This window comes from Pseudoliparis swirei, chromosome 7, assembly GCF_029220125.1.
Source record: "Pseudoliparis swirei isolate HS2019 ecotype Mariana Trench chromosome 7, NWPU_hadal_v1, whole genome shotgun sequence".
Lineage (NCBI taxonomy): Eukaryota > Metazoa > Chordata > Actinopteri > Perciformes > Liparidae > Pseudoliparis > Pseudoliparis swirei.
In genome coordinates this window covers 14,567,074-14,581,497 of record NC_079394.1, presented here as the reverse complement: position 1 = coordinate 14,581,497, position 14,424 = coordinate 14,567,074, and the positions used below count along the sequence as shown (strand labels likewise).

Below are 14,424 nucleotides of genomic sequence, written 5' to 3'. Positions count from 1 at the left end.
AGTAGCCTCAGAGGTGAAGTTAAGTAGCCTCAGAGATGAAGTTAAGTAGCCTCAGAGGTGAAGTTAAGTAGCCTCAGAGGTGAAGTTAAGTAGCCTCAGAGGTGAAGTTAAGTAGCCTCAGAGATGAAGTTAAGTAGCCTCAGAGGTGAAGTTAAGTAGCCTCAGAGGTGAAGTTAGGTAGCCTCAGAGATGAAGTTAAGTGGCCTCAGAGGTGAAGTTAAGTAGCCTCAGAGATGAAGTTAAGTAGCCTCAGAGATGAAGTTAAGTAGCCTCAGAGGTGAAGTTAAGTAGCCTCAGAGATGAAGTTAAGTAGCCTCAGAGATGAAGTTAGGTAGCCTCAGAGGTGAAGTTAAGTAGCCTCAGAGATGAAGTTAAGTAGCCTCAGAGATGAAGTTAAGTAGCCTCAGAGGTGAAGTTAAGTAGCCTCAGAGATGAAGTTAAGTAGCCTCAGAGATGAAGTTAAGTAGCCTCAGAGGTGAAGTTAAGTAGCCTCAGAGATGAAGTTAAGTAGCCTCAGAGATGAAGTTAGGTAGCCTCAGAGGTGAAGTTAAGTAGCCTCAGAGATGAAGTTAAGTAGCCTCAGAGATGAAGTTAAGTAGCCTCAGAGGTGAAGTTAAGTAGCCTCAGAGATGAAGTTAAGTAGCCTCAGAGGTGAAGTTAAGTAGCCTCAGAGGTGAAGTTAAGTAGCCTCAGAGGTGAAGTTAAGTAGCCTCAGAGGTGAAGTTAAGTAGCCTCAGAGGTGAAGTTAAGTAGCCTCAGAGATGAAGTTAAGTAGCCTCAGAGGTGAAGTTAAGTAGCCTCAGAGATGAAGTTAAGTAGCCTCAGAGGTGAAGTTAAGTAGCCTCAGAGGTGAAGTTAAGTAGCCTCAGAGATGAAGTTAAGTAGCCTCAGAGGTGAAGTTAAGTAGCCTCAGAGGTGAAGTTAAGTAGCCTCAGAGATGAAGTTAAGTAGCCTCAGAGGTGAAGTTAAGTAGCCTCAGAGATGAAGTTAAGTAGCCTCAGAGGTGAAGTTAAGTAGCCTCAGAGGTGAAGTTAAGTAGCCTCAGAGGTGAAGTTAAGTAGCCTCAGAGGTGAAGTTAAGTAGCCTCAGAGATGAAGTTAGGTAGCCTCAGAGGTGAAGTTAAGTAGCCTCAGAGGTGAAGTTAAGTAGCCTCAGAGATGAAGTTAAGTAGCCTCAGAGGTGAAGTTAAGTAGCCTCAGAGGTGAAGTTAAGTAGCCTCAGAGATGAAGTTAAGTAGCCTCAGAGGTGAAGTTAAGTAGCCTCAGAGATGAAGTTAAGTAGCCTCAGAGGTGAAGTTAAGTAGCCTCAGAGGTGAAGTTAAGTAGCCTCAGAGGTGAAGTTAAGTAGCCTCAGAGATGAAGTTAAGTAGCCTCAGAGGTGAAGTTAAGTAGCCTCAGAGGTGAAGTTAAGTAGCCTCAGAGGTGAAGTTAAGTAGCCTCAGAGATGAAGTTAAGTAGCCTCAGAGATGAAGTTAAGTAGCCTCAGAGGTGAAGTTAAGTAGCCTCAGAGGTGAAGTTAAGTAGCCTCAGAGATGAAGTTAAGTAGCCTCAGAGGTGAAGTTAAGTAGCCTCAGAGATGAAGTTAAGTAGCCTCAGAGGTGAAGTTAAGTAGCCTCAGAGGTGAAGTTAAGTAGCCTCAGAGGTGAAGTTAAGTAGCCTCAGAGGTGAAGTTAAGTAGCCTCAGAGGTGAAGTTAAGTAGCCTCAGAGATGAAGTTAAGTAGCCTCAGAGGTGAAGTTAAGTAGCCTCAGAGGTGAAGTTAAGTAGCCTCAGAGATGAAGTTAAGTAGCCTCAGAGGTGAAGTTAAGTAGCCTCAGAGGTGAAGTTAGGTAGCCTCAGAGATGAAGTTAAGTAGCCTCAGAGGTGAAGTTAAGTAGCCTCAGAGGTGAAGTTAAGTAGCCTCAGAGGTGAAGTTAAGTAGCCTCAGAGGTGAAGTTAAGTAGCCTCAGAGGTGAAGTTAAGTAGCCTCAGAGATGAAGTTAGGTAGCCTCAGAGGTGAAGTTAAGTAGCCTCAGAGGTGAAGTTAAGTAGCCTCAGAGATGAAGTTAAGTAGCCTCAGAGATGAAGTTAAGTAGCCTCAGAGGTGAAGTTAAGTAGCCTCAGAGGTGAAGTTAAGTAGCCTCAGAGGTGAAGTTAAGTAGCCTCAGAGGTGAAGTTAAGTAGCCTCAGAGATGAAGTTAAGTAGCCTCAGAGGTGAAGTTAAGTAGCCTCAGAGGTGAAGTTAAGTAGCCTCAGAGGTGAAGTTAGGTAGCCTCAGAGGTGAAGTTAGGTAGCCTCAGAGATGAAGTTAAGTAGCCTCAGAGGTGAAGTTAGGTAGCCTCAGAGATGAAGTTAAGTAGCCTCAGAGATGAAGTTAAGTAGCCTCAGAGGTGAAGTTAAGTAGCCTCAGAGATGAAGTTAAGTAGCCTCAGAGGTGAAGTTAGGTAGCCTCAGAGATGAAGTTAAGTAGCCTCAGAGATGAAGTTAAGTAGCCTCAGAGGTAAAGTTAAGTAGCCTCAGAGATGAAGTTAAGTAGCCTCAGAGGTGAAGTTAGGTAGCCTCAGAGATGAAGTTAAGTAGCCTCAGAGGTGAAGTTAAGTAGCCTCAGAGATGAAGTTAAGTAGCCTCAGAGGTGAAGTTAAGTAGCCTCAGAGGTGAAGTTAAGTAGCCTCAGAGGTGAAGTTAGGTAGGCGGAGCCTCAGAGATGAAGTTAAGTAGCCTCAGAGGTGAAGTTAGGTAGCCTCAGAGGTGAAGTTAGGTAGCCTCAGAGGTGAAGTTAGGTAGCCTCAGAGGTGAAGTTAAGTAGCCTCAGAAGTGAAGTTAGGTAGGCGGAGCCTCTGAAGTGAAGTTAAGTAGGCGGAGCCTCAGAGGTGAAATTACCTACCGATGAGAATGAAGGCCAGGCCGATGAAGAAGGTCAGCACGTAGCCGCGGAGAGGCTCGTTGTTCTTCCCGTAGCCTTTTGCAAACACTCCCAGCCCGGGGTAGATGTTGTCCTTGCACAGAGCCTACGGGCACAGCCACACATTCATTCATTCATTGACCTTTGACCCCCAGATTCTCGTCAGTTCCTCCTTCCCTGAGATCGTGTTCGTGAGGACGAACGAGGGGAAATCATTCACAGGGCTGCGACTTGTTTATTAAAGAGAGTAAGTTGACATCAAGTCAGTATTTTATGATATAAGACTGATGTGTTGAATTCATGTTTATCGGCAGAGGTGCTATTCGTGTTGTTGTTGTTGTTGTTGTTGGTTTGATTTCATTCCTGACCTGGAAGACTTTGGGTGCGCTGACCAGCGAGGCCAGAGCCGACGACAGAGTGGCGGAGAAGATCCCCGCGGAGATCAGAGGACTGAAGCCCGACACCAGCCCCATGACCTGGAGAACACACATACACACACACACACACACACACACACACACACACACACACACACAATAAACAAACAAAGGACTTTCACCCAGGAGGTTGCTGTTTGTGTCGACATTGAATTACTTTACCGAAGCTTTTATTTCGAAACATCACATCAATATCTAACGTGACGTTCTTCTGTTGCAGAAGTTTATTTTGAAAAGACACTGGAGGCTTTTAACAAGCGGAAACTAGGCTTACTATAACCACGGATGTTTATTTTGAAAAGACAGGAAATGGCAGAAACGTTTTCTGTGAACACCAAACAGAGAAGAACATAACACAGAATCTGAATAAATGTGTGTGTGTGTGTGTGTGTGTGTGTAGGTGGATGGATTCAATGCTCTCATTCAGCTCTCGCTTCAACTAGCGAGAACCTTGTGACTCAAAACAACAGTTACTGTTATCAGTGCTGCACTTTGTCTGTCTCACACACAGACATACACACACACACACACTCACGCACACACACTCTCACACACACACAAACACAGAATCACACACTCACGCACACACACGCACACACACTCTCACACACACACACACAAACTATCACACACACAAACACAGAATCACACACTCACGCACACACACGCACACACACTGATGCACACACACACTCACGCACACACACACTCTCACACACACACACACTCACTCACGCACGTACACACTCACACATACACACACTCACACACACACACACACACACACACTCTCACACATACACACACTCTCACACACTCACGCACGCACACACACACAAACACACACACACACACGTGGCTCCCGCACCTGGAAGTCGTTCATCAGGCCGTACTGGCAGCCACCCTCTTTGCAGATGGAGAAGTCGTAGCCCAGCGTGCAGGCGGCGTCGGTGCAGTTCACCGTGTCGCTTACCGTGTCGTTGTGGTCGCCGGTGGCGTCACGCACGATGCACGAGCCTGCAGGCGGACAAACCCCAACGCACACTCTGAGGACGTCTAACTGGAGTCAACCGGTTTCAAGAAGGCGAGATACAAACGTCCAGGAAGCCCAACGGATGCATCGGCGTACCTGCAGAGATGGTGATGACCACGTAGGTGACTCCTGTGATGAGGATGGCCAGCAGGGTACCTTTAGGGATCGCTGACTGAGGGTCCTGGAGAAGGAGAGGAGACGTGAATGTGTTCTCAGGAGGTTTAGCTTGAGACCAAGCTGAACACACTGGTGTTCCTCAAAGTCAGGCTGAGCGTCCAGGATCCCACTGAAGGACTACGCTATTGGCCCTGTTGAGACCCCGCCCACTCCTCCTCTCTTCCTCCATCTGCCTGATGGATCATCGAGGTCTAGATCGTGGAATATGCCGAGTACCAACTATTCATCCACTCTGTCATATTCATTCATTGTGTTGTTACTGTGTTTTAATTTTTGTGTGATGATTCCTTCTGTACACACTACATCTATTCTTCTGTCCATCCTGGAGAGGGATCCTCCTCTGTTGCTCTCCTGAAGGTTTCTTCCCTTTTTTCCCCGTGAAGGGTTGTTTGGGAGTTTTTCCTGATCCGATGTGACAGGGATGTCTATATGTACAGATTGTAAAGCACTCTGAGACTAATTTGTAATGTGTGAAAATAGGCTAAACAAATAAACTGAAGTGAATTGAATTGAGGGTTTAGGACTGACGTTCAGAGGACTTCGAAGGATAGATGACATCTCAATGGCCTCAAAAGAAATGTGTTGTTTCCTTGCAGGATGCTATTTGTTAAGGATGCCCAATACGTAATGCACAACACCTTCGAAGGATCATTTTGCAGAGATTGGCGGTTTTGCAGGATGTGTTTCCTGTCGTCTAATTTGGAAACCAGGAAAGGTTCAGCCAATGGAGTCGTTCCTCTTCCCTCATATTAGAAGTTCAAGTCCTTGTTCATGAGGCTGTTGTCAGGTGAATAAACCTTCAAGTCTGGGATGCAACGCGTGGAGCTCACCGCGAGGTCTCCGGAGATGTTGGCTCCGGCCAGGATTCCGGTGGCCGCGGGAAAGAAAATGGCGAACATCGAGAAGAACGTCTCCTCGTCTCTGAAGTCCGGACTCAGGTTCTCTAAAAAGATGGCAGCTGCAGAAGGAAAGAGACCAACCAAAGACACAAGAGGGGTATTATAATGTGAACTAAAGTCAAAGCTAAAAGGTTGGATAACACAAAGGGAAGGCGGACTGACAACTGTAGCCGAAGAATCCTTTCGGCTCTTTGTTTTCTACTGCAATGAAGCTTCCGATGAAGTAGTTTGCGATGGCGGCCAGCAGGATGACCAGGAGGACGATCTGAGCCTGATGGACAGAACCACACAGAGGAGAGATGTTCTAGTCAGGGACCCTGAGAGGTTTCTATTCAACAGACACAAGGAACCCAAGACGAGCAAGAACATGATGATGTGTTTGCTCTCCTTTTACCACTGATTGTGACCTAACCTAGCTCTGCGATACTAACTAATAAGTGCCTTGCTCATCTTGACTAGTTGATCGTCTCATAGCAGGACATTAGGACGAGAGCCTTGTAGAAATGTTATTCTTTCTGCAGGTATTTGTTCACTAACTAAAGCATGAGATTATTTTTATTTTTGGATCAAATGAAAAGCTAGAAGATCACCAATGTTTCCAAAAGGCATCCTGAGGGTAACATGAACGTATGAACCAAGTAGAATGGGACTTATCCAATAGTTGCAGAGGCCTTTTACTTGAAACTCCTTTGGTAAACTTCAGGGATTCAACAGTAGGATGCATCCTCTGGGGACCATGAGTGTTTGTACCAAATGTCATCTTAACCCATCCAAAATATGTAGAGATGTTTCAGTCTTGATCGAAGGTGTAACGAGCACTGCGGCGGGGGCCTCAAAAGTTAATGAGTCTTTGCGATGACAGCAGAGGATTCTGGGTGTTTTCTGTCGTGTTACCTTGGCTTCCCACTCCATCCCGGCGACAGAGATGCCCAGCAGCAGGATGACGGTCAGAGTCCCGACGATGCGAATGTCGTTGAGCTCGTCGGTCATCAGGGCGTCGACGTCCTGCAACCGAAAAACAACCAAACGGGAACAAGACCGGCGTTATAATCGCCGCTCGGCAAGACGGGACGGACGAACGCTCTGAGTGTTTCTCACGCTGAGCATCTCAACGACCGTCTCCGCGAAGCCCACAACGTACATGGCCACGGCCACGGCGTTGGCGAAGGCGAAGATGAGGCCGATGGAGCCTCCGAACTCCGGCCCCAGGCTCCGGGAGATCAGGTAGTACGCTCCTCCTGAAACGCAGTGATTTTGATCATTGGTGCATCGCGTGGCGCTGGTTAAATAAAGTTAATGTGCGTGATCCTGTAGTCTAACCTGATTTATGTTAACATTTATATGTGTGATTGTCTGAAAGTTGGTATTAAAAGCAAACATTAGGGTATTCCCAAAACTCATTCACTACCGTTCAAAAATTTGGGGTCACTTAGAAATATCCTTATTTTTCAAAGCCTTTTTTTTAATGAAGACAACATTAAATGACTCATAAATACACTTTCTACATAGTTAATGTGGTAAATGACTATTCCCTGGTGTTGGATGAAGTCTCTACATCGGTGTACAGAGGCCCATCTCCAGTGTTCTAATGGTACATTGTGTTATCACCTTAGAAGACTAACGGAGGGGTAGAAATCCCTCGAAACCCTTTTTATGTGAGCGCAGCTGAAAACAGTTATGCTGATGAGAGAAGCTAAAAAACTGTCCTTCCTTTGAGTGACAAGTTGGAAGAACAACATTAATATTTACAATAAACATCATTATTCCTAACCAGTGTTGGGAGTAACTCGTTACAAAGTAACGCGTTACTGTAATTCCACTACTTTTAGCGGTAACAAGCATGTAACGAAGTATTTTTTTAACTCAACTAACGCAGTTACAACTATAACGGGCACTCGGTAGAGCGTATCACAAGATTGGGCATTGAATTATGAACATTTTGGCATTAGTTGCATGCCAATTGGACAAAAATGTATCGTGCTATGGTAAAAAAAAGATTTTGACCTTTCCATGACCTTGACCTTGACCTTTGACCCGATTGATCCCAAAATCTAATCAAATGGTCCCCGGATAATAACCAATCATCCCACCAAATTCCATGTGATTCAAGAAGATTTGACCTGTTCATGACCTTTGACCTTGACCTTTGACCTGATCGATCCCAAAATCTAATCAATTGGTCCCCGGATAATAAACAATCATCCCACCAAATTTCATGCGATTCGGTTCAATACTTTTTGAGTTCTGCGAAAGATTTTGACCTGTTCATGACCTTTGACCTTGACCTTTGACCCGATCGATCCCAAAATCTAATCAACTGGTCCCCGGATAATAAACAATCATCCCACCAAATTTCATGCGATTCGGTTCAATACTTTTTGAGTTTTGCGAATAACACGCATACAAATAAATAAATAAATACACAGCGATCAAAACATAACCTTCCGGCATTTTCAATGCGAAGGTAATTACTGAAATGTAAATGAGTTCGTTACTCGCGTTCCTCTCTTTTGTGAAAAATGAACACTTGCAGACAAGAAGACAAGCTAGGCCTACTTTAGCTGCTTCTGATCCGACATCGCAGGACCTTGGTGGCGCAATGATATTGTAACGTCTCGGACGTTATGGCACTGATGACACGGAGACGGGACAACGTTATTAATCCTCACTTTATTGGGCATCCACCAACACAGTGTGTTTACATGATGCGGATTTACATGTTACAGACAGCGTGCTCCTCTCAGCTCAGCAGCTCGAACGTCAACAACAACGGTTCCCGTCAACCAACCTTAACTCCCGTTTTCCGGCAGGTTAACCCCGCCTCCCCTCTACTCTGCCAATCACAGGCCCGCCCCCTCGACCAGCATGCACGGTGCCACACTGTGATTGACAGCCACTTCACAGGGTCGCTACAATAAACACCAATCGAATCAATCAATGAGCATTAAACCACATCATGGCCGACAGTGCGGATAGAATGAGCTTTCTCTTCTGGAAATATGGACATTACTTTTCGCTCGAAATTAAAGACAAAAATGTAGTGGTGAGTTGTAAATTATGTGCAGGTGCAAAGACCCTATCCACATCTAAGAGACAGTTATTTTGTATAAAGTTAAGTATTAAAAGGGACTTTTGTACTACTGCTTGATTTGAAGGCCTGTTGCCCTGTTGATTGCAATAAATAGGTCTACAAAATATGTTTATTGTGTTTGACTGTTCAGTACTGTTCATTACATTAAAAAAGCAGACATAAAAGTAACTTAAAAGTTACTTTTCCTAGTAACTAATTACTTTTGATATACAGTAACGAGTAAAGTAATTAAATTACTTTTAATAGAAGTAACTAGTAACTGTAACTAATTACTAATTTTCAGTAACTTGCCCAACACTGTTCCTAACCTTGTCGATGTCTTGACTATGTTTTCCATTCATTTTGCAATTAATTTGATGAATAAAAGTTTGAGTTTTCATGGAAAACACCAACTTGTCTGGGTGACCCCAAACTTTTGAACAGTCGTGTATTTTGTTGTTCTGTTCAGAATCCTCTGACTCACAAAACTACGTTTCCAATCATAGTTTGATAAAATACGAGTAGGGAGGGATGGATCCAACAGACACAGGATGTTAACACGGGGGACCATTGTTCTGGTCTCGAGTGAAAATTAATGTAAATATTGACTTATTTAAATTTTCGTCTGGAACCTAAGTATCATTACGATCATACTTATTTTCAACCTAACAATGATGTCGTACTAAACCGAAAAAATAAGTGTTTTCCCTAAAGACAGTACAGTCTTTTTTGTAGGTAAACCACCAACAACTGTAATCCAGGAAGAAAAAAAAGTATGTGTTTTAGTTGTAGGTGACGGAGTTTTCAAGAATGCAGGTTGATGAACTGACCAAAGCTCAAAGTAAAATGGCCGCCTCACCTCCTCGCACGAAGCCGTTGGTTGCTATAGCAGAAGTTGACAGACCAGTGATGGTGGTGACCACAGTGGCCATCAGGATGACCGCGATGGTGAGTCCTGTGGCACACGAACAAAACAAATAAAGACGCAGTAGCCCAACTTGTTCAAAGGATGTGTCCGTAAAATTATCTCTCCTGACCACCAGGGGGCGACTCCTATGGTTGTATAGAAGTCTAGGCTTTATGTGTTAAAGCTGCATTCTCTCTAATGACCACCAGGGGGTGACTCCACTGGTTGTATGCTTCATGTGTTAACGCTGCATTTTCTCTCCTGACCACCAGGGGTGACTCATCTGGTTGTATAGAAGTATAAGCGTCATGTGTTAACGCTGCATTCTCTCTACTGACCACCAGGGGGCGACTCCTCTGGTTGTATAGAAGTCTATATAATTACTCTACTTCTCTCTTGATTTATTCCCTCAGTAAACATTGTAAACATGAGTTTAAAAAAGAAGATATTTAAACGTGTTTGTTTTGCTTTTGTATCCTTTGAGTAAAACACCTTCGGAGAAATGGTGCATTCTCATTGGCTGAGCTGCAGGAAGAAAATACCCTAAAGTCTCATTTGTACCAACCGATTCCAGCCTGTCCAACGATCCAGGACATCCTGATGAAGAGCATCACACCCCAGATGTTCAGCATGCATCGGATCTGCAACACACACACACACACACACACACACACACACACACACACACACACACACACACACACACATGAAACATGTGATGGGGATTCCATTAGAAGAGGAATATTCTTGAGCAGGACGCTCACCAAGACTCCTTTGACCCAACCGAACTTGATGGATCCTCCTTTCGCCTCCTTCGCCGCCAGAGCCGCCGCCAGCTCAGCCGCCGACGGCTCCTCGCCATTGGTCAGACCGTCCTCAAATGGATCCTGACAACCAATCACAGCCAAAATTATTGTTTTAAAAACGGAAACAGTGTTAAACCGTACTGCCGCGGTTTGACACTCGGTTTGAGTGTAAAAACTTCAACGAACACCGGAAGTAAACAAAGTTGCGTTAATTGCGTTAAAATATTTTAGTGCGTTAACGCGGCCAAATTAATGTCATAGATTAACGCGTTAACGCTGACAGCCCTAATATATACATATATATGTATATATATATATATATATATATATACACCGGGTCTCCGAGGTCCACATGCTGATTTAGGGTTTTTAATTTGAGGAGAACGATAAGCTCAAAGTGAACCTTTTGTATTTTTAAATATATACATTTGATTTATAATCACTTTCTTTTTTCTTTTTAAACTCCAAAATAGGATAAATAAATCTCATGTAATTTACATATACGGTCCAATTAAAGAATTCAATTCAATTCAGTTTATTTGGAAAGCCCATTTTCACAAATTACAAATTTGTCTCAGAGTGCTTTACAATCTGTACACATAGACATCCCTGTCCCAAAACCTCACATCGGATCAGGAAAAACTCCCAAACAACCCTTCACGGTGGAAAAAAGGGAAGAAACCTTCAGGAGAGCAACAGAGGAGGATCCCTCTCCAAGATGGACAGGTGCAATAGATGTAATGTGTACAGAAGGAATTATTAATTTATTATACACAAATCAAAACACAGTAACAACACAATCAATGAATATGACAGAGTGTATGAACAGTTGGTAGTAGTCATATTCTACGATCGAGACCTCCACGATCCATCAGGAAGATGGAGGTAGAGAGGAGGAGTGGGCGGAGTCTCAGCAGGGCCATGACGTAGTTGGGAGTAGGCATATTCCACGATCCAGACCTGGATGATCCATCAGGCAGATAGGATCTATGACATCTCATAGGGTCTGATGCTGCATCATTCTGGATCAACAGGAGGGACCTAAGAGACTGATTAGAGTAGCCTGATAATAAGGAGTTGCAGTAATCCAGTCTAGAAGTAACGAACGCGTCAACCAATTTTTTCTGCATCTTTTTGAGACAAGATTTGTCAGATTTTTGAAATATTACGTAGATGAAAAAAATGCAGTCCTTAAGCTTTGCTTCACGTGGGAGTTAAAGGACAAGTCCCGATCAAAGATAACGTTGAGATTCTTTACAGTGGTGTTGCTAGGGTAATGCCGTATACAGAAACCACATCACCAGATAAATGATTTTCAAGGCCATTCCACTTGAGGACAGATTGGCACTGGTTAAGGGCAAGAGATTATTAATCTTGTCCCTAATAGTTAAAATATTTTCATTAAAGAAGTTCATAAAGTCATTACCACTGAGGTCTATAGGAATACTCGGCTCCACAGAGCTGTGACTCTCTGTCAGCCTGGCTACAGTGCTGAAGAGAAACCTGGGGTTGTTCTTATTTTTCTCTATAACTGATGAGTAATAGGCTGCTCTGGCATTACGGAGGGCCTTCTTATATGTTTTAAGACTAACTCGCCAAACTAAGCGGGATTCTTCCAGATTAGTTGAACGAACAACAAAGAACAAAGATTAATACAATTAAAATAAAATAATAAAATGTACGCTCAAACGTACGGTATATATAATATATATATATATATATATATAAAACGATATTAAAATAGCATAATAAAGTTGGCCCTTACAAATACAGTATAATATATATACATATATACAGTATATATATATATATATTAAAAAAATAAAAATACCATCAAAATAAAATTATAAAATTGGTGCTCAAACGTACAGTGTATATAATTTTTTATAATTATTTAAAAATTGTGATTGTTTTATTATTATTTTATATATAAAGTATATTATAAAAAAGAATATATACTGTACGTTTGACCACCCATTTTAATTGTATTATTATTTTGTTGTTGTTGTTTAATTGGACCGTATTTGTAAATTACATGAGATGTATTTCTTCTATTTTATTGTTTAAAAATAGAAAATGAAGCTATTATTGACCCGTTGCTGGTGAACCACAACAATGTTGCTCACGCGTGACCATGACACTGCAGTACGACACACACATGTATAGGACCACATTCCTGCCCACCACTCACTCATGTTTATGTATACTGTGTGTACTGTGTATACTATATGTGTTTGTATATGGAGTCGTGCACATATGAGTTCTGTAACAATACTTTTACTGCTGCGTAATCAATGCACAATGAGGTCTAAGTCATGGCTACCTCCATCGGAGGAGTGGGCGCGTGGCGAGGGCCATGACAGGCAGCATTGTGTGTGTGTGTCTGTGTGTGTGTGTGTGTGTGTGTCGGGGTTCATGCCTCCAGTGAGGTCACTGATCCCACAGAGGGAAGTGAAGTGAATGTCTATGATTTACACCGTACGTCTATAAATGAACGAAATGAAACGATAAACGGCAAAAGCGAGAATGTTTTAAGCATGTTGCAAGATATTATATATATATATTTATATATTTATTTATATATCCATATCACCAATATCTTCCTGCAGGTCTTTGAGCTATTTGATGCATTTTTAAATGAATTTTAGGAACTTCAAACTAAAATATTTACAAAAAAAACTACTTTTACATAATAATAATAATTAAAAAATGAATAAATAATAATAACAACATGAAACTTCTTTCAGTTGATTAATTAAATTAAGAGCAATTTTTTTTCCCGTCTTCTGAAATATTATCTTCAAATAGGCAAATGAGGCATTCATTATTATAATTGTTACTATTATTATTATTATTAATATTATTATTATTACGTGCTCATGTTCATACATTTCCAGAACATACAACTTTGGATGAAATGTCAGAGTTAAAGGTTTAGTTAAAGTTATCTTTAGTGATGACGTCATATTTAGTTTTTGGTGGTTTTAATTTGTGCAGTTCTTCGAGGCAGCATCGTGTGTTTGTGTGTAGGTGGGTGTGTGCGAGCGTGTGTGTGTTGGGGTCATGCCTCCAGTGATGTCACTGATCCCACGGAGGGAAGTGAAGTGAATGTTTCTTTAAATAATCAATTTTAAGAATAAACCACCAAAGTGAGAATGTTTGTCATGTTTTTGCGGGTGTTTGATATAAGTGACTTTTAAAATTAATTTTAGGAACTTATTAAACTGAAAATATGTAGGCTACTAACTACTAATAAAATGTTTAACGCTGAACTTTTACTTGAAAAACTCTAATAATAATAATATAATAATAATAATAATAACAACATGAGACTTCCCCTAGGCCTAGATTAAAAAATGTCAACTTTTCTGAAATATTATGTTTAAATATGCATATGAGGCTCGTTATATATGCTCATGTTCATACATTTCCAGAACATACAACATCTTCTTTCACGTGGTCGACATGTCAGAGTTAAAGGTTTAGTTATCTTGAGTGACGACGTCACATTTCGTTATGCTTGTTTTTTTTATTACTTTGTCCAGTTCGTCGTGCAGCTCCGACAGCGACGGCCGGGTGAGCTTCTCCCCGAGAGTGGCGGCGGTGTGCCGATAGAAGTCGATGTTGGGCACCGCGTCGATGGTGTTGTGTCCGAAGGTCCTCATGTAGTAGGTGTTGGAGTGGCTGTCGGAGATGTGCGTGTGTCCGGTGCCCGTGGAGTGGAGGCTGACCGAGTCGCTCCGCGCCGCCTCCGGGTCGTGGGACACGTCCGGCGGCAGCCCGATGTCCATGGCGCTGCCCAGCGCCACCGAGTCCAGGAAGCCCACCACCCGCAGCCGGCTCTTGGACTCCTCGGGCTGCGGCTTGGAGGAGCCCTCATTGGAGGAGGCCGCTTCCGTCACAACGTCCACCTGGAAGCGGCTCTGTGGGGAGCCGCCGCTCTTCAACGACGGTTTCTGTCCCGACATGTCCGCACACGAGAGCGAGAGAGAGAGAGAGAGAGAGAGTCTCAGGCTCACCGGACGCACCGGGAGACGAACGGTTACCGGGAAATAAACACCTCCCAAAGAGAAGCTGCGGGGAAGTCCGAGCAGCAGCGCCGCAGCATTTAGCACCGAGAGGTCAGGAAGAGGTCACCAAACCTATAGGGACTAAAGTTACACATACACACAGTTATTTACTCCTCTCGACACGCCATCTGTGCGTAGTGTGCGTA

At 43.0% G+C, this 14,424-nt stretch overlaps 1 protein-coding gene across 2 annotated transcripts in view; it reads right to left on the bottom strand.

The window, feature by feature from the left end:
- LOC130197104 (solute carrier family 12 member 2-like) overlaps positions 1 to 14,424 on the bottom strand; it is a 25,813-nt gene extending 11,389 nt beyond the window's left edge. For both annotated transcript variants that reach the window (XM_056419613.1, XM_056419614.1), the window contains exons 1-12: positions 13,745 to 14,424; positions 10,167 to 10,289; positions 9,968 to 10,043; positions 9,355 to 9,450; positions 6,524 to 6,663; positions 6,320 to 6,430; positions 5,588 to 5,696; positions 5,357 to 5,484; positions 4,446 to 4,530; positions 4,185 to 4,333; positions 3,248 to 3,355; positions 2,862 to 2,985 (exon numbers count right to left, since the gene is read on the bottom strand). In XM_056419613.1, the coding sequence (XP_056275588.1) occupies positions 2,862 to 2,985; positions 3,248 to 3,355; positions 4,185 to 4,333; positions 4,446 to 4,530; positions 5,357 to 5,484; positions 5,588 to 5,696; positions 6,320 to 6,430; positions 6,524 to 6,663; positions 9,355 to 9,450; positions 9,968 to 10,043; positions 10,167 to 10,289; positions 13,745 to 14,176 (1,681 nt within the window). In that variant the 5' untranslated portion in view covers positions 14,177 to 14,424. The remainder of the gene's footprint in view (positions 1 to 2,861; positions 2,986 to 3,247; positions 3,356 to 4,184; positions 4,334 to 4,445; positions 4,531 to 5,356; positions 5,485 to 5,587; positions 5,697 to 6,319; positions 6,431 to 6,523; positions 6,664 to 9,354; positions 9,451 to 9,967; positions 10,044 to 10,166; positions 10,290 to 13,744) is intronic.